This window comes from Phacochoerus africanus, chromosome 6 (genome assembly GCF_016906955.1).
Source record: "Phacochoerus africanus isolate WHEZ1 chromosome 6, ROS_Pafr_v1, whole genome shotgun sequence".
In the NCBI taxonomy this organism is placed as follows: domain Eukaryota; kingdom Metazoa; phylum Chordata; class Mammalia; order Artiodactyla; family Suidae; genus Phacochoerus; species Phacochoerus africanus.
Genome location: NC_062549.1, coordinates 130,485,256 through 130,505,782, shown reverse-complemented (window position 1 = coordinate 130,505,782; position 20,527 = coordinate 130,485,256). Strand labels below are relative to the sequence as shown.

The following is a 20,527-nucleotide window of genomic DNA, read 5'->3' as shown; positions in this document are numbered from 1 at the left end:
ATTTGTGTTCTTTTTGACAGCAGCTGTTCTGACAGGTGTAAGATGATATCTCATTGTGGTTTTAATGGGTATTTCTCTGATGACTGATGATGCTGATTATCTTTTCATGTGCCTGCTGGCCATCTTTATGTCTTTGAAAAAATGTCTATTCAGGCCTTCTGCTCATTTTTTAAATCAAGTTGCTTATTTTTTTAGCAGTTGAGTTGTATGAGATGTTAATCTAGTTTGGATATTAATTCCTTATTGGTCATATCATTTGCAAATTTTTTTCCATTTAATAGGTTTTCTTTCCACTTTGTTAATGGTTTCTGATAAAGAATTTTATGTATTCTTTTTTTTTTTTTTTTGCCATTTCTTGGGCCGCTCCCACAGCATATGGAGGTTCCCAGGCTAGGGGTTGAATCGGAGCTGTAGCCACTGGCCTACGCCAGAGCCACAGCAACGCAGGATCTGAGCCACATCTGTGACCTACACCACAGCTCACGGCAATGCCAGATCCTTAACCCACTGAGCGAGGCCAGGGATCGAACCCGCAACCTCATGGTTCCTAGTTGGATTCGTTAACCACTGAGCCACGACAGGAACTCCGAATTTTATATATTCTTGTAGATGAGTTTGCCTGCATATGAGGTGGCTTGATTTAATCAAACTCTAGACTCTACTCTATTTCTAAAACAAAATACACTTTTCACCCATCTTCAAAGAGCCAGTTCAAAAAATAAGGAGTGACTACATATTCTGCTTCTTCTGTTTTAGGGTTCTTTGATCCTATATCATGTGAAAAATGAAAAATTTAACCAATTGCATTCACTTCTACCAACCGGGTATTTCTGTTTTGCCAATTTAATTTACATATGTATTTTAAGATTGTTTTAGTTAAACATGAATGACAGTTATTCAGATAATCAAAGATCTAAGAGCTACTCTAAAAAAAATCATGGTTACAGCTAGTCCTTAAAATGCTTAATTAGAAGACTATAGATAAATGATCTTTAAAGAATATTGCCTCTTGGAGTTCCCATCGTGGCTCAGTGGTTAACAAATCCGACTGGGAACCATGAGGTTGCGGGTTCGCTCCCTGGCCTTGCTCAGTGGGTTGGGGATCCGGTGTTGCTGTGATCTGTGGTGTAGGTCGCAGGTGCAGCTCAGATCCCGCATTGCTGTGGCTCTGGTGTAGGCTGGTGGCCACAGCTCGGATTCGACCCCTAGCCTGGGAACCTCCATGTGCCGCGGGAGCAGCCCCCCAAAAATGGCAAAAAGACAAAGAAAAAAAAAAAAGAATATTGCCTCTAGTAACTGGTTAGATGAGTTTTGCAATCATTTGGTAACTGTGTATAAACTATTATAAAAAGGATACAGATCAGATTTTTTTTATATAATGATTTTTATTTTTTCCATTATAGCTCGTTTACAGTGTTCTGTCAATTTTCAACTGTACAGCAAGGTGATTTTTTTTAATAATTTGGAAATAAATCTGAATTTTGCCCTAAATGTCTAGAGTATGTCGTTTTTTGGTAATCTCTATAAAAAGCTGTTATCATGAATTTGATGCTAAAAAGTTAGATTTGGAAAGCTACTGTATTAAACTTCTATATTCTGCTAAGGATCTTGAGCTGTATATAAACGGTTTTCATATTTAGGTTATGTGACTGCAAATACCGCTTTCATATAAAACCCTATGTCATAAAACAAAATAAAACTCCTAGAAAATATGCTTGGTGTTGTGAATCTATTACGGTAACTTTATTCCATCTGAAAACATCAAAATAATTTTAGAAAAGAACCTACTGGGTCACCTCGAGGCCCAGGTGGTCCTAGGGCGGTGCTATCCTCTCCCGGATAACCCTGCAATGAAGAGGGTTTATGAACAAAACCAAATTACTAAAATACACTTTGAAATATGAAGCCTTTATTTTCTAACATGTTATAAAATGTGCAATATGCTTTTATCTTTTTCAAATGAAAGCTTTTTTACCTACAAAATTTAGCTTATGATACTTTATACACAGTTGCAATTCATATACAGTCTCCTTGGAAGAGTCAATCTGCTTGAATTATATAAAAAGCAGTTTACTAATCTTCTCCAAGTGTCAGTGTTTCCAATGATATTACAAATCAAGAGACGTACTGTGGTAGTTACTCTTAATTCATAAAAATTTACTATACATGTACTATAGGCATTTAATTAAGAGTCTCACATTCTCTTTCAAGAAGTCATTTTTTTTTTTGCAAAGTACTGTAACATATGTCATTCTACCTCAATTTTGAAACAGCACATTAAAGACACTTTAATAATGTATTTAATTTTTGCCCCTTGATATTTCTTTTTAAAAAACATTTCATTAAAGTACAGTTGATTTACTATGTTCTGCTAATTGCTGCTGTGCAGCAAAGTGATTCGGTTATTTGTATTCTTTTTCATTTTCTTTTCCATTATGGTTTATCACAGGATATTGAGTCCAGTTCCCTGTGCTAGACGGTAGGACCTTGTTGTTCATCTATCTTACACATAATTGTTTGCATCCGCCAACCCCCAATGCCCACTCCTCCCCTCCCCCACTTCCCCACCCCCCCACCAACCACAAATCAGTTCTCTCTACCTGTGAGTCTGTTTCTGTTTCACAGATATGTTCAATTGTGTCCTTTTTTTTTTTTTTTTAAATTCTGGCCACACTGCAACATGTGGAAATTTAGATTCCACACATAAGCAACATTGGCCCTTGATATTTCTTTATTTTTCTTCTAGAATTTGCAGTATTTCCCAAGTTGAACAGTGCTTCTTTTCTTCTTTGAAAATGTTTCCATGCATACTTTCAGAAAGAATACATGAGTTCCATTTTTAATTTTAGGATAAAAAGTCAATATATGCATACACACCTTTTCTCCTTGAGGTCCTGGCAACCCAGAAAGTCCCGGTTGACCTTCACGGCCCTAACAGAAGGACAGGTAAGCAGACAGTCGCTGTATCACTTGTCTGTGCTCTACCTAAAACCACCATGGCCACACCACCACTAGACACTGCACTGCTGGGAAAGAAATACAAGATTCACTCTGTAGGGTATGGGGCCTAAATACAGTAGAAAGGTATAGACACTGCACTCTTCTGAAAGAGATGATACAGGATTCACTCTGCAGGGGTCTGAGGCCCAAACATGGTAGAAAGGTTTATCAGGAGATGTCATCCGAATCTGTATATCTGGGATGACATCTTTATGATAGGTTTTCATGCAAACATACACTCCTTATTTCCAATGAGAAATGCTCACCCTAAGTCCTGGAATCCCTGGTTCTCCAGTAGGTCCCATCAATCCTAAATGTCCCTAAAAAACAAAGAAGACATGAGGAACAAAACAGAAAATTATTTAAATCATTAGACCTCTATTCCTATTATTTAAAATTTAGATTTTCAAGATATGAAGTTCAACTTAGTCTGAAATCAGAAAACAAAACAATAATATTCCAACTTTCATCTTATTTTATTTCTGAACCACATAAGCACCCCCCACAAAAATGTCTCTTTGGTTTTCTTCTGGTATGAACATCCTTAATCATATGAAGAGAAATATCTTCAGAGTTGCCAGAATCTTGTAGCTTCCAGAACGTTCTTAGAAATGTATCTGACATTGGGTAGGACTGTTTGTGTCTGTTAACGCCTGTGGCAGACACACATCAGTAACTCTTAGAATGCACTCTATAGATCTTGATGCTGCAATGACAGGCTCAGGAACTCTGTACTCACTGACGGCCTCAGATACTCCGATGAAGATGGTTTCAGTTCTGGTCAAAGTCGTTAAACTAATTCGGCTGACAACTTACGTGTAATAACTACCCAGTTATCAGTCTTATTACCAATATTATATAGATGATGAAACCATGTAAACTAAAGGCAAATCAGTAAATGTTCCTAAACTACTGACAAGATAACAGACAACTGAAAAAAGCAAAAATTAGTTTAAAAATGTCGTATCTTTCATTTTATCAAAAAGTTTTCCCATCAACTCTCCTGTGTGAGTCTCAAAATAAATAGGAGATAAGGAAATTGAGGCACAGAATAAATATGTGACTAGCCAAACATCACAGTAACCAGAAGTTCTAATCAATACAAAAAGAAGGATAATAAATAAGAGGAGGTGAAACAATTATTTACCTAAAGAACACTAAGAATCACCAAAATTCAGTGACTATAAAGCTTAAAAAAATTTCTTACACAGAACCAAAGAGAGATACAATACAAAAAGGATTGCCTTAAAAATAACAAAATCTATAAGAAACTAACAATGAATCTAATAAGAAAAGTGTAAGAACAGAAATAAAGGAAATGATACAGCTTAATTGAAGGCTATAGAAGATGTAAGTAAATGGAAAGACATAAGGAATTTCTACATTGAATGATTCAATATTAAAAGAACTTGCTGAGCTAATTTTAAAGTTCTCGAGAAAGAGGAAAGAAATCATAGTAAGAGCCAGACATTTCATAAAAATAAATTAGGAAGTACTTGCTCTAACAGATCTCAAAAGATACTAGTAAGTTAAATGGTATGGTACTGACCTATGAACATACCACCAAACTGAGGGAAGAAGAGAGACCAAGGAATCCTGGAGAGCAGTTTACAGAAAAGCGGCATTTCAGAAAAGTGGGAAAGAGAGTGACTGCTTAGCAAATGATGTTGAGACAACTGGCTAACAATTTGGGACAAGGAAAATTAGTCCTTTAAAGCATATCATAGCAAAAAAAACAAAAACAAAAACAAACAAACCCAAAACTCCACAGGCTTTAATAGGTTAAGGGTAAAAATAAAGCTATAAAAGTATTAGGAAAAGGATATAGAAGGATATGTTTTTATTCTTTATGTAGGGAAGATACTTCTAATGAACAGATAAAACCTAGAATGTAAAAGAAAGACTGACAAATTTGACTGCAATAATTAAAACCTTCTGTTTAGCAGAAGATCCAATAAACAATACTAAAAGATAAATAACAGAAAGGAAAATATATTTGTAATATATTTGCAACATATTTGACAAAACCATCATCTAAACAATATAAGGAGTTATTGCAATTAAGAAAAAGACAAAACCTAATAGAAAAACCTGTGAGGTATATATGAACAGGCAACTTTCAAAGGAAAAAAATACGGATTACTTAGTTGCAATCAGGGAAATGTGAGAAACAAAAGGAGATACACTTTTTTCATTTATCAGATGGACAAACATTAAAAGGATTAAGATGGAGTTCCCATCATGGCTCAGCGGTAATGAATCCGACTAGGACCCATGAGGACTTGGGTTTGATCCCTGGCTTCACTGAGTGAGTTAAAGGCGCCAGCATTGCCATGAGCTGTGGTGTAGGTTGCAGACACAGCTCGGATCCCACATTGCTGTGGCTGTGGTGTAGGCTGGCAGCTGTAGCTCCCATTCGACCCCTAGCCTGGGAAGTTTCATATGCTGAACTTGTGGCCTGAAAAAGAAAAAAAAAAAAAAAAGGATTAGAAAGAAGTACCAGTGGTAGGTAGGAGGGTAAATTTTGTGAAACCTCTTGGGAAAGTAGTTTGAGAACATTTAAAAAGTGAATATTCTTAGGAGCCTACTTTGAAGACAACACTCTTTGGATAAATTTGTTCTCACATTTATGTTGAGGTAATATGATTAATTTTTAATAAACATATTATAAGCCCACAGCTAACATCATAGTTAACCATAAAAAGTTGAAAGTGTTTCCTCTAAGATCAGGAACAAGACAACTCCTGCCATGTATATTCGACATAGTATTAGAATCCTAGCCACAGCAACCACATAAGAAAAATAAATAAAAGGAATCCAAATTGGAAGGAAAAAGTAAAACTGTTACTGTTTACAGATGCTATGATACTACACAAAGATAATCCTAAAGAAGCCATCAAAAAATTACTAGAGCTCATCAATGAATTCAGTAGGTTGCAGGATACAAAATTAATATACAGAAATCTTTTGCAATAAACTATCAGAAAGAGAAATTAAGAAAAAAATTCCATTTTAAATTGCATCAAGGAGTTCCCTTGTGGCATAGTGGGTTAAGTATCTGGCACAGTCACCGCAGTGGCCTCCATTATTGCTGTGGTGTCAGTTTGCCTCCTGGCCTGGGAATTTCTTTTTGCCATGGGCACGGCCAGGAAATTGTTAAAGTGATCATACTCCCGAGGTAATCTACAGGTTAAATGCAATCCCTATAACAATGGCATTTTTCACAGAACTAGAATAAATAATTTCAAAATTTGTGTGGAGACCCTGAATAGCCAAAATTGATTTTTTTTCTTAAGAAGTGTCAAGATTGCTTGATAAAGAAGAACAGAGATGGAGGTACGTGAATAGCCAAAATGGATTCCCCCCCCCAAGAAATTTCAAGAATGCTTGAGAAAGAACAAAGCTGGAGGTATCATTCTCCCTGGTTTCAAACAATACTACAAAGCTATAGTAACCAAAACAGTATGGTAGTGGCACAAAAACAGACACAAAAATAGATCAATGGAACAGAATAGAGAGCTCGGAAATGAATATATATACTTTTATGGGCAATTAATCTATGACCAAGGAGGCAAGAATATACAATGGAAAAATCCTCTTCAATAAATAGCTACATATAAAAGAATCAAGCCAGACTACTCTCTCACACCATGCACAAAAAGAAGTTCAGTGTTTTACAGACTGGAATGTAAGTCCTGAAACATAAGAGAAAACACAGGCAGTGTGCTCTTTGACAATATGCTCTCAGGAACATTTTTTGGGATACGTCTCCTAAGGCAAAATAAACAAAAGCAAAATTAGACAAATGGACTATACAAATCAGAAAAGCTTTTGTACCATCGAGGAAACTATCGATAACACAAAAAGGCCACCTAATGAATGGGAGAAGATATCTGCAAACAGTAAATCTAATAAGGGATTAATAGTCCAAATATACAAAGAAATCATACAACTCAATGTCAAAAAACCAAACAACCCAACTGAAAAATGGGCAGAGGATCCAAATCAGCCTTTTTCCACAGAGGACTCATGGGTGTCCTCGGGGCACAAAAAAGGATCCTCAATGTCACGAATCATCGGGGGCTGCAAGTCATCCCACAATGAGACACCACCTCACACCTATCTGAATGGCTATTACCAAAAAACAACAAATAAAAAGTGCTGGGGAGGACGTGGAGAAAAAGGAACACTTGTTCACTGCTGGTAGGAATATAAATTGGTGCAGCCACTATGGAAAACAGCATGGAAGTGCCTCAAAAAATTAAAATTAAAAATAGGACTACCACACGATCCAGCAATTCCACTCCTGAATATTTATCTGAAGAAAACGAAAACACTAATTAGTAAAGATATAAGTACCCCTATGTTCATTGCGATTGTTTACAAAAGCCAAGACATGGAAACAACCTAAGTGCCCGTCGACAGATGAATGGAGATGTGGTTTCGAATACATGGTGGAATATTAGCCATAAAAGGAGTGAAATCTGGACACGTGGAACAATATGGATGGACCCAGAAATCTTACGCTTAGCGCAGGAAGTCAGAAGGTATTGTCCTTATTGAAAGAGGTCAGACAGAGAAAGGTAAATATAGTATGATATCACTTACATGTGGAATCCAAAAAATAAAACAGATGAACAAACAGAGGAAAGTCACACATGAGGGAGACTAAGAGTTAGAACCTTCCAGGTCCAAAATAAATGAGTCGCGGTTCTCAAACGTACAACATGAGGCACAGGCTCAACGCACCTATGACATTTTTGTATGGAACGATATCGAAACTGGACATTAAAAGTAGGCTTCCCGTGGGGATCATTTTGAAACATCGAGAAATACTGAATCCCTGTGCTGTGTAAGAGGAAACCCAGTGTCATATGTCAATTATATTTCAAAGCAAACACACTCACAGGAGCAGCGATCAGGTGATGGGTTAGCAGAGGTGGAAGGTGGGGTGGGAAACTGCCTGAGGGTGGTCGGCAGGGGCCGACTCTCCCGGCTCCAAGACAGGTGAGTCCTCAGGGGGTCCTGCACCCCCGACCCAAACAGTTACCACGACCGCAGGGTACACGTGAAAGTGAGAGAGGAGAGCCTGAGGGTCTCCTCACAAGGAGCATATTCGTTTTTTCTGTTTCTTTTGTGTCTGTGGACGGATGTTCACTAAACTTGTGATCCTCTCACGATGTGTGTAAATCAAATCACTACGCTGCACACCCACAGGGACGTCTGTCAACTGTGGCTCAAAAAAACTAGAAAAAAATTTGAAAATCAGTCACATTATAGAACGTTTTTGAACTCATGAGCCAAAGCAGAAAAATCTTAGTCATTTAAGCAAAAGGAAGTAAAGATGGCCTGGACCAGAACGAGGGCAGGAAGGAGTGGAAAACTTCAAAGGAGCCCGAGGGAAACCTCCTGAAACCACAGACTGTGCCAGCTCCGCGGAGGCCCCAGTGCAGAGCCGCCAGTGACGTCGTCGACACAGGGCCGTGGGCATGCACGTGCACCTTGTAAGTGCCCGTGAGAAAGCGTCCAAGGACCAACTCTGAAGTCTTCTGCACTTCTGCAGCTGGGACTTTCTGAGGTCACGTTAGCAACAAAATTTTGCTGTAATAGGTTCAGAAGGATCGTGCTATCTTTGTTTCCAATGTCATGTAAAATTCATACAAAAGATTAAAAATTAGTAGACGTTTTGGAAACTTATCACAGCGGCTAGAAAAATAATCTCCAGAGAAGCATGTAGAATCTAAGCGCATAAAGAAAATCCATTTTCAAGTAAAGCTAATTTTCAAAGCAATCTGTCATCCACGACAGCATCATTTTAGAGAGATATTAAATCCTGATTTTCAGTGCAAGCATATAAACTTTCCTACTTAGGTTGGGAGTTACAATCTGATCTTCTTAAACCTTGCTTCATATTTTTTTTCCCATTTTGAGCTGTTGCTCCTTTCCCTTCTTGCGTCCAGAACCACGACGCCGGACGCCGTTTACTGTGGAATGCTTACAATCCGCCACAGCCCCCAGAGGGGGATTATTTTCAGTAGAACTTCTGCTCTCTCTGTAAAATTAATCAAGGACGGGGCCTTTAGGACACAGATGCATTGCTTTTCCATCCACGGTGCACTCACTTCTGGAGACAAACCAAATACTGACCACGGCACCTCTAGTGCCTCTGGCGCCTTTCAGACCGCTTTCTCCACGTGGTCCCGGGGCCCCTCGGCTTCCAGTTTCTCCCGTGGGCCCCAGCTGTCCTTTGTCACCCTGTCGATGCCGTTAGTAAGAGAGAGAAGGAAGAAAAAATGATACTTGTATTAATTAATTGTACCAGACACCTGAATGGCTCCAGAGGCTGTTCTGTAAGCAAAAGTCTACACACCGTGACTCTGCTTCAACTCTGTGGGACCACAGCCACTGACAATAGCAGTGTAGCCTCACCACCCAGGTTAGCTGAAAGGTAACTTCCGGGAGTCCCCACTGTGGCTCAGCAGGGTGAGAACCTGACATAGTCCCCATGAGGATGTGGATTTGAACTCTGGCCTTGCTCAGTGGGCTAAGAATCCGGCCAAGCTTTGCCAAAGGCGGCTGATGCAGCTCGGATCATCGGCTGTTGCTCTGGCTGTGGTGGAGGCCGGCAGCTGCAGCTCCCATTCGCCCCCTAGCCTGGGAACATCCATATCCCGCAGGTGTGGCCATAAAAAGAAAAAAAAAAACTGGCCGAATATGCAGGAAAGACCTGGTGCTCATGCTGAATTACAAATAAACAAGATTTTATTTTGAAATATTTACTGTTATCCTGAGAAAACAGAGGCCCTACGTGAAGCCTATTTCTGTAGAGAACTTCAATGTCACAAAAATCTCATGCAAAAGGCTCTGTATATTCAGGACGACCACTCACTTGGTTGGAGTTTGTCTTTAAAAAATCAGTAACATTTTTTGAAAATCATTTTAGCTCCTTCCGAAAACGAGTGACCTTCCGTTTTCCAACAGGCTAACTGATCCTTCTCTAGCACCAGAGTCTAGCCGCTTTTCAACATTACACGTTCTATTCGTCTTCTGAATGTGGGAGCCAACCTGTTCTCTTATTGATAATCAAGTAAATGCAATGATCACAGTCGGGAAATTTCTGGTTACTCCCCAGAGTTCACAGGCTTCCCCAAAGGCACAGGTGGGGGAAGGACCTGCGCGCCCCATTCTAATGCTGACTTTAGGGACGACACTCTGTCGGATGAGAGAGACTTCAGGATCAGGCTTATTTTTAACTAAAATTCGCCTCATTCATTTCATCATTTACACTGCCCCCAAATTACGAGAAGGATGGACCAGGAGCATATTTGCAGAAATAACAGAATCTGATTTTAGGAACTAGAATGTGCTGTGACTTGTCGTTAAGTACAGTAAACAGATTCTGAACTGCAGTACAACGGGAAAATCATCTTTATGTCTCACCAATTCCTGAGCAAATTATTGACTCTATACAGGATGAATTTTTCATTATAGTGGGTGAAATTTTACAAATACATCACGTTTTCTTAGTAAACTATAAAGGAAGAAAATCAAACCTATTTTGTGTTTCTTAGTTGATATATGGACAAGAAAAAATCCATCATTAACCTTTTCAGTTTAGAAAAATACATTAAAACAAACCCAGAAACAATCCTAATACCATCTCTCTCCCCTAAATATTTCACTCGGGCTGTTACAAAATAGCACAAATGGGATAATATTTTTCTTTTCTCTTTTCTTGCCCAAAAATTCTACGGAATTTTTGGTAAACAGGAGAGAAAAGGCAAATTTCTTTTTAGAAACTACAAGATAGAAAATTTCCCTTCAGATAGGGTAATAAGTGCTCCTAAGTGAATTAAATATTAACTATTACAAGTGTGCCTGTTAAGCCAAATTTACCATTTTTTATTGCTTTATCTCTTCGTGAAGAAAAGCATCACAGTATACCATGGAGCTCGGGGCACATCAGAAGAAAGAAAACCAGCATGAAAAGACGTAAAAACAATTACCTTTTTCCCAGGACGGCCTCTTTGTCCTGGAATTCCCACAACTCCTTCAGGTCCCTGAATGTTTAGTATAAACAAGAAGGTAAGTTGTTAGATAGGGCTGGATAGAATGCTGACATACTTGTATCACACAGCCACTGAACTGAACACTGAGGAAAAATGAGGTTACTTCTCTACAATACTGTTTGTGTAATTATTTAAAAAGAGATCTCGAGGCATCAGAGGCACAGCTGTTACTAGCAAGTGGAGTTCACATATGCAAACCGGCCCGGAAAGACAAAATTAAGCCATTCTTAACTATAGGAGGAAAACTGCTTGGTTTCAGTACACACATTGAATTAGCAAGAACATAATGAAAGAAAACCCAACTTCATCTATTTCAGCAGTTCTATGAACTACTATGGGCTCAAGATACTGTTGAATGTACACAATTATAAAATATATCTAATACATGGTCAAGGAGAGTCTCAAAATCTCCATGGCATGTAAGACTAAGGAAATGCTCTCTGATCTTAGTATAAAAAAGGAGAGAAAAGAAACACACGGAAGGAAAGAAGGGAGTCACGTTAAACTTGAAAATAAAATAATATTTTCATTTCAAGCTATATTTTGTTTAGACAAAAGCAGACTAAACATTTTCAATAACTACTTTTTTCAGTAAAATGTGGCTAAAATATTTTAGGAGTCGTGTGAATGTGCAGGTCTACAATGCTTAGGCTTAAATGAGATCCCCAGTAAGCCAGGCTGTGAGTTTTAAAATAGCTAATAATTAATCGCAGCATTCCTTGCATTAGCTGGAAATGAAAACGGAAATCTCGAATTCGTGTCCCAAAGCTTGGCAAACTACAAAAGTGATGTGGACAAAGAAATAAAGTGTGGTTTGCCACGAAGGTTCTTGATCAACACCCGCTGGACGAACACACAGACACCCGAGGAAAAATGACTCACGCCGGCACTTCTGAGCAGATGTCCTGCGAGCCTCAAAAAGCCCGCTGAGCTTGGACGCCGGAGCAGGGGAGCTCGACTGCTGTGGTTCTAGCTGCATCCAGAGGCTGAAGTGATAGTGACACTAACAGGAGACCTACTTGTGGTTAATGCGGACTTTTTAAGAGGGGCTGAGTTACATCACAGAGGTTAACTACATGAGCTTTTACTTATTCGTGTGTTTTGTTTTTTAAGTGATTTTGTTTTCTCCCATTATAGCTGGTTCACAGTGTTCTGTCAATTTCTGCTGTGCAGCAAAGTGACCCAGTCACACATATACATACATTCTTCTCACATTCGCCTCCATCAGGTTCCTCCACAATGGACTAGAGAGAGTTCCCAGTGCTGCACAGCAGGATCTCACTGCTTATCCATCCAAAGGCCACAGTTTGCCTCTGTTAACTCCAGATTTCCAGTCCCGACCACTCCCCCCCCCCCCCGCTTGGCAACCACAAGTCTGTTCTTCAAGTCCATGAGTTTCTTTTCTGTGGAAAGGTTTGTTCGTGCCATACATTAGATTCCAGATATAAGCGATATCATGTAGTATTTGGCTTTCTCTTTCTGACTTACTTCACTTAGTATGAGAGTCTCTAGCTCCATCACAGTATGGAGGTTCCTCAGAAAACTAAAAAGAGAACTACCATTGGATCCAGCAATCCCACTCCTGGGCATCTATCCAGAGAAAACCACGACTCACAAAGACACATGTACTCCAATGTTCATTGCAGCACTATTTTCAATAGCCAAGACATGGAAACAACCTAAATGTCCATCGACAGAGGAGTGGATCCAGAAGATGTGGTACATATACGCAATGGAATATTACTCAGCCATTAAAAGGAACGAAATACCGTGTTTTTAGCAACATGGATGGACCTAGAAATTACCATGCTAAGGGAAGTCAGTCAGACAATGAGACACCAACATCAAATGCTTTCACTGACATGTGGAATCTGAAAAAAGGACAAAATGAACTTCTTTGCAGAACAGATGCTGACTCACAGACTTTGAAAAACTTATGGTTTCCAAATGAGACAGGTTGGGGGGTGGGGGGATGTACTGGGGGTGTGGGATGGAAATGCTATAAAATTGGGTTGTGATGACCATTGTACAACTACAAATGTAATAAATTCATTGAGTAATATAAAAATAAAAAATAAAAGTTTCTAATACATATTCTTTATATTTGCATTTTGTTCATTCTATGTATCACAGATGTCCTTTCCTAGTCTGGTGCTTAGTTTTTCACTGTTTAGTATACCTTCCAATTCACACAAGTTCACAGTTTTAATGTAGTCAAATTCGTCAATATTTTCCTATTACTTTAGTGTTTAAGAGATATGTATGGGCTCACCTCCTTCCACGAGCTCATAAAACATTCTCCCGTTTAAAACTTTGATGTTTACAACTGGATCTTTAATCTAATTGGGGAGTCACTCGTGTGTGTGTGTGTGTGTGTGTGTGTGTGTGTATACGTGCCTTGACGTGAAGGAGAGGTTTGTTTTTTCTCCATTTGGATAACCAATTGTACCAGACCATTTATCAAATATTTCATCCTTTCCTCGTAAATCTTCAATGCATAAACAACTTATTAAATGTAAAGGTTTAAAACATACTTAGATCTGGGTCTACATTCTATCTCTATTGGTCTGTTGTTGGTCTGCCTGTGAATGAGGATGACACTGACTGAACAATTAGCTTCAATAAGTTACGACATCAGGTCAGCAAGTTCTGCCTTGACTCACTTCTGCCAACCCAAGCAACCTGTTCTTGAAAACTGTCATATTAGCCCTTTGATCCTCCATGTAAATTTTAAAATCACTTTTCATCAATCAAGTTACATTAAAAAATCCCATAGGACGTTGACTGAAATCGTAGGCTAATTTAGGGGAGAATTAACTTTTTTTTTGATATTGAGTATTCCTATCCATGAATATAAAATATACATCAGTTTGTATTTGTTACTAAACTGATGAACAAATTTTTTTGTCTTTTCTAGGGCTGCTCCTGCGGCATATGGAGGTTCCCAGGCTAGGGGTCGAATTGGAGCTGTAACCACCGGCCTACACCAGAGCCACAGCAACGCGGGATCCAAGCCGCGTCTGTGACCTACACCCCAGCTCACAGCAACGCTGGATCCTTAACCCACTGAGCGAGGCCAGGGATCGAAACTGCAACCTCATGGTTCCTGGTCGGATTCGTTAACCACTGCGCCACAACGGGAACTCCAAGGAACACTTTCTTCAATAAAGTTTTTTGTTAAATTTATTTCTAGGTGCTTAACTTTGCAAATCATTTCTTAAGTTTATTCCTAGGTACTTAATTTTTTACTAACTGTATTAGCTTTTATTTTAAAATTGCATTTCTAAAACTCTTCTAATCGCTGCTGGTAAAGAATGGAATAATTTTTGTGTATTAGCATTTTGCTAAACTCTCATTAATTCTAACCATCTATTGTAGATTATTTCTCATATATTACTGCACTGGCTGGGACTCTGACAGTAAATGTCAAACAGAAATGGTGAATAGTAGTGATCTTTGCTCATTTCTTTGACGTTTTCCCATTAAGTATGATGCTCAGTGTATGGATATGAAATTGTACTAAATGATTTTTGTTTCATCTATTGAGATGATTATATTTTTTATTTAATTTGTAAATATGTGAATTAAATTTACAATTTTTAAAAATGTTAGACCTTTCTTGCAGTACTAGGAGAGAATTCATAAACTCTTCTAACCTCTCAGTATTCCACAGTGGTACTGAATTCAAATATTCAGAGATCCATGAAAACCACTGCATGGCAAAGCTACCTGCCAACCAATAATTCAGTGTAGGCATCACTGTAAGTAATACCTTTAAATAGTATGTATATAATATACATGTATATGTATATAACATTTGCATATATGTATGTGCATGTAATATTTATATATGTATATGTGTACATATGTATGTGCATAAAATATTTGTAAATATGTACATATTTAAACATTAATAAAACTGGGGATAATGTAAACGTAACTGCTGACATTGTACTGATCGTAAGTGAATTTCACGAATGTGTGTAACTGAGGAAGCTGACTCAGCAAGGCATCTGACATGTTCATTTCTGTCTCCGAACCTCCATTCCCTCCTCACGTTCAAGTTCACAGCCTTGCCTCGTTCTTCACTGAGATCCCGGAGCCATCTCTTCCTCCTAGTGCCTGTTCTACCAAGACAGCGACTCGAGCCCTGCTCCTGTTCCCTTCTCTTGCACGAGGTGTGTCTCTGTTCCTGCCATCGGAGGCCAGCTCCTCGCTTGTACCCACCTGCAGCCTAAGTCCTCCCTTCTGAAAACACCCCATTTTCACTGCACTGTCGATTTTCCTCTCTTGACCAGATCATTTTAATAGCATCAAATATGCTGCATATCACTCAGTAAAAGCCCCCCTGACCTCGTGTCCCTCCCTCCCTTTCTTCTCTTTTCATCAATTCAATTTCTCCTCTTTTTCTAGCTCCATTTTCTGCCCTTGCTCACAGTAAAACATCTTGAAAGACTTACTTACGCTCATTGTCACTATTTCTCACTCTCACTCTCTCTTCATTTGTCCTTTTGTTCTTACCATATCTCTGAAATCGCTTTTTTTCCGGTCACCAACTGACCGCCATATAGACAAGTCTGGTGGTTGGTTATCCCACTCATCTTATCTGAAGCTTCTTTTTCATCCTTGAAACTTTTTTTTTTTTTTTGGTCTTTTTGCTATTTCTTGGGCCGCTCCCGCGGCATATGGAGGTTCCCAGGCTAGGGGTTGAATCGGAGCTGTAGCTGCTGGCCTACTCCAGAACCACAGCAACGCGGGATCCGAGCCGCGTCTGCAACCTACACCACAGCTCACGGCAACGCCGGATTGTTAACCCACTGAGCAAGGGCAGGGACCAAACCCGCAACCTCATGGTTCCTAGTCGGATTCGTTAACCACTGCGCCACGATGGGAACTCCGCTTGAATTATTTTTAAACTTTGTTTCCGTGGGCAGCAGGCTTCCCGGATTCCCCACTCCCTCTCCTCACACGCTGGCTTCTTCTCTGCCCACCCACGTGGTACTGGAGTGCCCTCATCTTGTCCCTGTGGCTTTAAATACTGTCTGTCTGCATTCTACCCGCTCCTGAAATTCGGTCTGCTGTCCTGACCCGCCACTGCCTCCTGATCTACCCTCGGCGGCTTTTCCTGAATTCCTCAGGGCGTCTTAAACGTTACGTGTCCCAGCTGATCTCCTGCATTTCCTCCTCGAACTCTTAGGCTGTTTCTTAGTCTCCACACCTCCACTGTAATAGGCAGTATTTTGAAAATTATTAGAATCTTTTCTATTTTGCCCTTCTGGGTCCATGGACTTTTACCTCATTTAGCCGGAGGGGTTGGTATGTCCAAAGGTTGAATATACTAAAAGATGATTTTTCTATTTTCTTTGTTTCCAACTTGAACATTTCACAAGCTGAGCCCTGGGCACCCAGCACACAAGAGCGTCTTGTGTTGTAGTGAAAACACCCTTTGCATTGATCCCCGCGGAGCTCTAAGGATTTCCCTGGACGGCAGAAGGATGGGAATAGATGACACAGGGCAGGAAAGAGAAAGCCTAGACTTTTCCATTGGCCTCAGGAGAAAGTGGGACAGCGGAGAGGGAGGCAGACCGAGGTGTTCAGATCTCTTTCTGAGTTTCTGCGTTTTCAAAGAGACCTTGTTTCGTACTCCTCACACGGAATCAGGAAAGGCGTCTTTTCTGCAGATGTCGCACAGCCTACAGCCCCGTCAATTTGGCCGCTCGGCAGAGTCAAACCAGGGAAGACGGTGTTGCTAAATCCCCGACTCTTCTAGGACGCGGATGGGAACCTGCACACGAGTGTCAGCATCGGTGGCCGTTATGTGGGAAGCCGTGGCTCTGCAGCAAAGGGCACGAGTGGGAACCACAGCCGACCTCAGAGGGACCCAAGGATTAGCAGCCACTGATACGCTCGTTCAGCGGGGGAAGCGCCCCCCAAGGAAATAAGAATTAGCAGCTGGAGACGCCACCATCAGAAGCCGGGAGGGTGGGCAGCAGCCCCGGCCTGGCACTGATTGCACCCCCATCAGTGTGGACGCCCTGCCTCTGGCTCTAGGCCCCCTCGTCCGCCGCCCCAGGAGACAGACTCGGTTTTTGGCAGGAGCAGAAGAGGCGGGTGGAGGATTTAGAATTTGAGAGACCAAGCATCCTGAGAGTCTGAGCATTGCCTAGAGAGACAACTAATGATGCGAATGGACTAAGCTTTTGACTGAATTGGGTATAAAAATTTCCTGTCTCCCCCAGCTCCCAACCGCTCCTCAGCTAGTCAGTAAGTTAGGGCTTGTGAGAAAACCAGATAAGCCAGGAACAAAGAAATTACATACCAGCACACACCTAAGTACCAAAAGTCTGTAACTCTATGACACACTCAATGGCATGATCAACCATTCAGTTGCTCCAGCTAAAAACCAGGATTTATTCTTTATTATATGTTCTCTCTTTCTCAATACTCAAACCCTGAGCAAATCCAGTCAACTACAGCTCCAAAACACGTCTTGAAGGTGAGCAGTATTTACTATTATCTATTGTTCCCTTGTGTTCCCAACTGCTCTATCGCTTTTTCATCTGCGTGACTGCACAGCCTCCTAAATGCTTTGGTCCACTCTCACTCAGAGCCCGTTTCTGCAAAACAAACCAAATCATCACCGCCAATGCTCATCAGACATCTTTCCCAGTGCAAAAGCTGCCAAGCAGCTGCCCCTGCCATAGCGGCATCGTCAAACCTCTTGTCAGGGGATCGTCCCACCCCATCCGCCTCCCCTGTTTCCTTGACGTCATGTTTGCAGTTACTTAAGAGACTCCTGCCTCAGCCACTTGCCCCCACCCCCACCATGGGGGATTTAAGAACTGCCCTTTCTATCCTGGGGCCCTTGCATTAGGCGCTCTCTCTACTTAGGAAGTTGTTTTTCCTTCTTTTCAGATTTTCATATGCCTGACAGTTTTTTTATCCTAGGCATCTACTTAATGTCACCTCCGGCAGTCCTTCTGGGGCCATCCCAATGAAAGCAGCCCCTTTACCAGGGCATCTGTACCCATGACCACGTCTCCGCTTCTTCACAGCATTCCCTGCTATCAGAAGGCGCCACTCTCGTTCACACGGCTCTTGCACACGGCACTGTAAGCTCCAAGACAGCAGAGACCTTGTCTGTTTTGTTCATGGTTGTAACACGAGTGCCCAGAACTGTGACCGGCATAAAACTCATGCTTAATATTTAATAAATGAATAATAGAACGCATGCTCAGAGTGGAAAATGCTTAGACAGTAGCCAGTCCCCTTGGACTTATTATAAATAAAGAACGCCTTAAAGAACACCTGTTGTCTGCCGGAAGTAAAACCAAAGTTCGTGAATAAAAGGCGAAGGGTAGTGAGAGGTTTTTATACTACGTTTTAGCTTCTAGGAAATGGATGTACTAGGAACTTTTTTCACGGTAAACTTCTGCACATGTTTGAAAAGCTCATTATGTGTGAGAAAGGGGTGGCCTGTGTACTATACTGCATTTTTTTCCCTACCATTATAATCAGAAAGATCTCCCCTGGTCCTTTTGTTCACATTTATTTTCTCTTTAAAGACAGTTTGTTTTTCTTCTTGGGGAGTAGTAATGGTAAAATTCCACTGATATTAGGCTGGTTTGTTTTACTGCTTGTTCCTAAATGCACAAGTAATGTTTTGCTCCAAAACATTGACTTTGAAAAGTTAACATGACCCACTGCAACCCATTTGTGTATTTAGAGGCTTGCAGGGCAGACTGGGAAAAAAGCAGCAGTTTCTACCATGTGCCTGTTTTAATAGAGTTCTTCAATGATTACAGAAATAGGAAAGCTTTTAAATAAATGTCGTGTTAACGGAGAACAGCTGGCTTGATGTTCAGCCCGCTTATGACACAGAGGAAGTAGCTGAGAGTCCCTATTGATTACTTTAAACTTTGTCAGAGTAGCTGTATTGTCTCAGAATTAACACATCACATCTGCTTTTTAAACACAATTTTACTGAGACGTCATGGATGAATCTGTTTAAAGCGTACAATTCCCACAGCTGTCCACCACCACCACGATCAGCTTTAGAAGCAGTTTTAATCCCCCCAAAAGAAGCCCAAGATCATGAAGACTTACTCCTGCATCGTCTTCTAAGACAGCTACAGCTTTAGCTCCTACACTTAGGTCTACGACCCGGTTTGTATGGATTTTTGTGCATAGCATGGGGAAGGATCCAACTTGATTTTTTTTCATGTGACTGTCCGAGAGTTCTAGCACCATTTGTTGCAAAGACCACACTCTACCTCGTAAACAGACTAGGTACATCGCAGGCTTTGTAAGTCACATTTACGTTGTCAATTTCTTTTTCCTGGAATTTATTTTATCCTTCGAGATAGCCAGTCATGCCAGACACTGTTAAACAAAGTCTGGAAATTACAGAGAGGATTCCCGTCAGAGACGACGTTTGCTTCTGCTTGAAACCTTTCAACAGGTTTCATAAGAGGTTCTTCATGATCTGCTTCCTACCTGTTCCTCAAGCTCATCTCAAACGACCTGTCGCTATTCCCTGTGCAGCCACGGCCTCCTTTCCGCTTCTGGGAAGTACCTAGATCGTTCTCCTCTCCGGGTCTTGGTCGTGGCTATTCCGTCTGTCTTGAAGGATCTTCCAACGTTCTTCACATGACTGCTTCCTTCTCATCCTTCCCTGGATCCTCCATGACTGAGGACCAGCTCAGTCCTCCCCGTCTAGAGAAGCCTTTCCTCGCTGCCCCAGGTGCAAACAGCTTCCCTACCCTTAACTAGTCGCCCGGCCTTCCTGTGACCAGCTGGTCTTTATCACCAGCCCCTGTACTTTCATCACCGCGTTTGTCCCAGCCTCACACCCTGCGGTGATCCTGTCTCCCGTCCGCTTTCTCCACGCTGTTATAAAATTTGAGACCAGGAACCCTGATTATCTTGTTCCCCCTGGGACCCCAGTGCTCGGCAGAGTTCACGGCTCGGAGACTCACAAACTTCCCTGAATTAGTGAACGGACAAATATATTTTATACAGTCTCAGTCTGCGGACTAACTAAAAATTTAGAAACATCCAAACTAATGCTTTTTTAAAGCTCTATAACCTTTCTTCTCAAAAAATCTGATAGAGAAGCTAAAGTGTTTGTTGACTAGATATGCTCATGTGTTGACTGTACATACTCATGTGCTAAGTAAATATGCTCATGTGTTGACTAGATACGCAAAGGGTGTTTTCTGGCTCAAGCAGGACTAGAAGGAACACAGTCCCACCCACCCAGCATCCTCCTCACACAATCACCTTGGGGTCCTGCCGAACTCCAAACCCTTGCCTCTGTGCCCCGTGTAAACTGGGAAGCCAAAGAATGACTCCCCCAACAACGCACAGCTCTTTAGACTGTTTAGTGCTCTTTAGAGCGGAGGTGTGGACGCCTTCTATTTTGTGTTGCTTTACAAAACAATAGTTCAGAACAAACA

General features: G+C 40.8%; 1 protein-coding gene across 2 annotated transcripts in view; it reads right to left on the bottom strand.

Moving 5' to 3' along the window:
* The window catches only part of COL24A1 (collagen type XXIV alpha 1 chain), a 321,301-nt gene that overhangs the window by 73,027 nt on the left and 227,747 nt on the right, over positions 1 to 20,527 (bottom strand). For both annotated transcript variants that reach the window (XM_047785408.1, XM_047785409.1), the window contains exons 39-43: positions 11,007 to 11,060; positions 9,148 to 9,255; positions 3,267 to 3,320; positions 2,878 to 2,931; positions 1,789 to 1,845 (exon numbers count right to left, since the gene is read on the bottom strand). In XM_047785408.1, the coding sequence (XP_047641364.1) occupies positions 1,789 to 1,845; positions 2,878 to 2,931; positions 3,267 to 3,320; positions 9,148 to 9,255; positions 11,007 to 11,060 (327 nt within the window). The remainder of the gene's footprint in view (positions 1 to 1,788; positions 1,846 to 2,877; positions 2,932 to 3,266; positions 3,321 to 9,147; positions 9,256 to 11,006; positions 11,061 to 20,527) is intronic.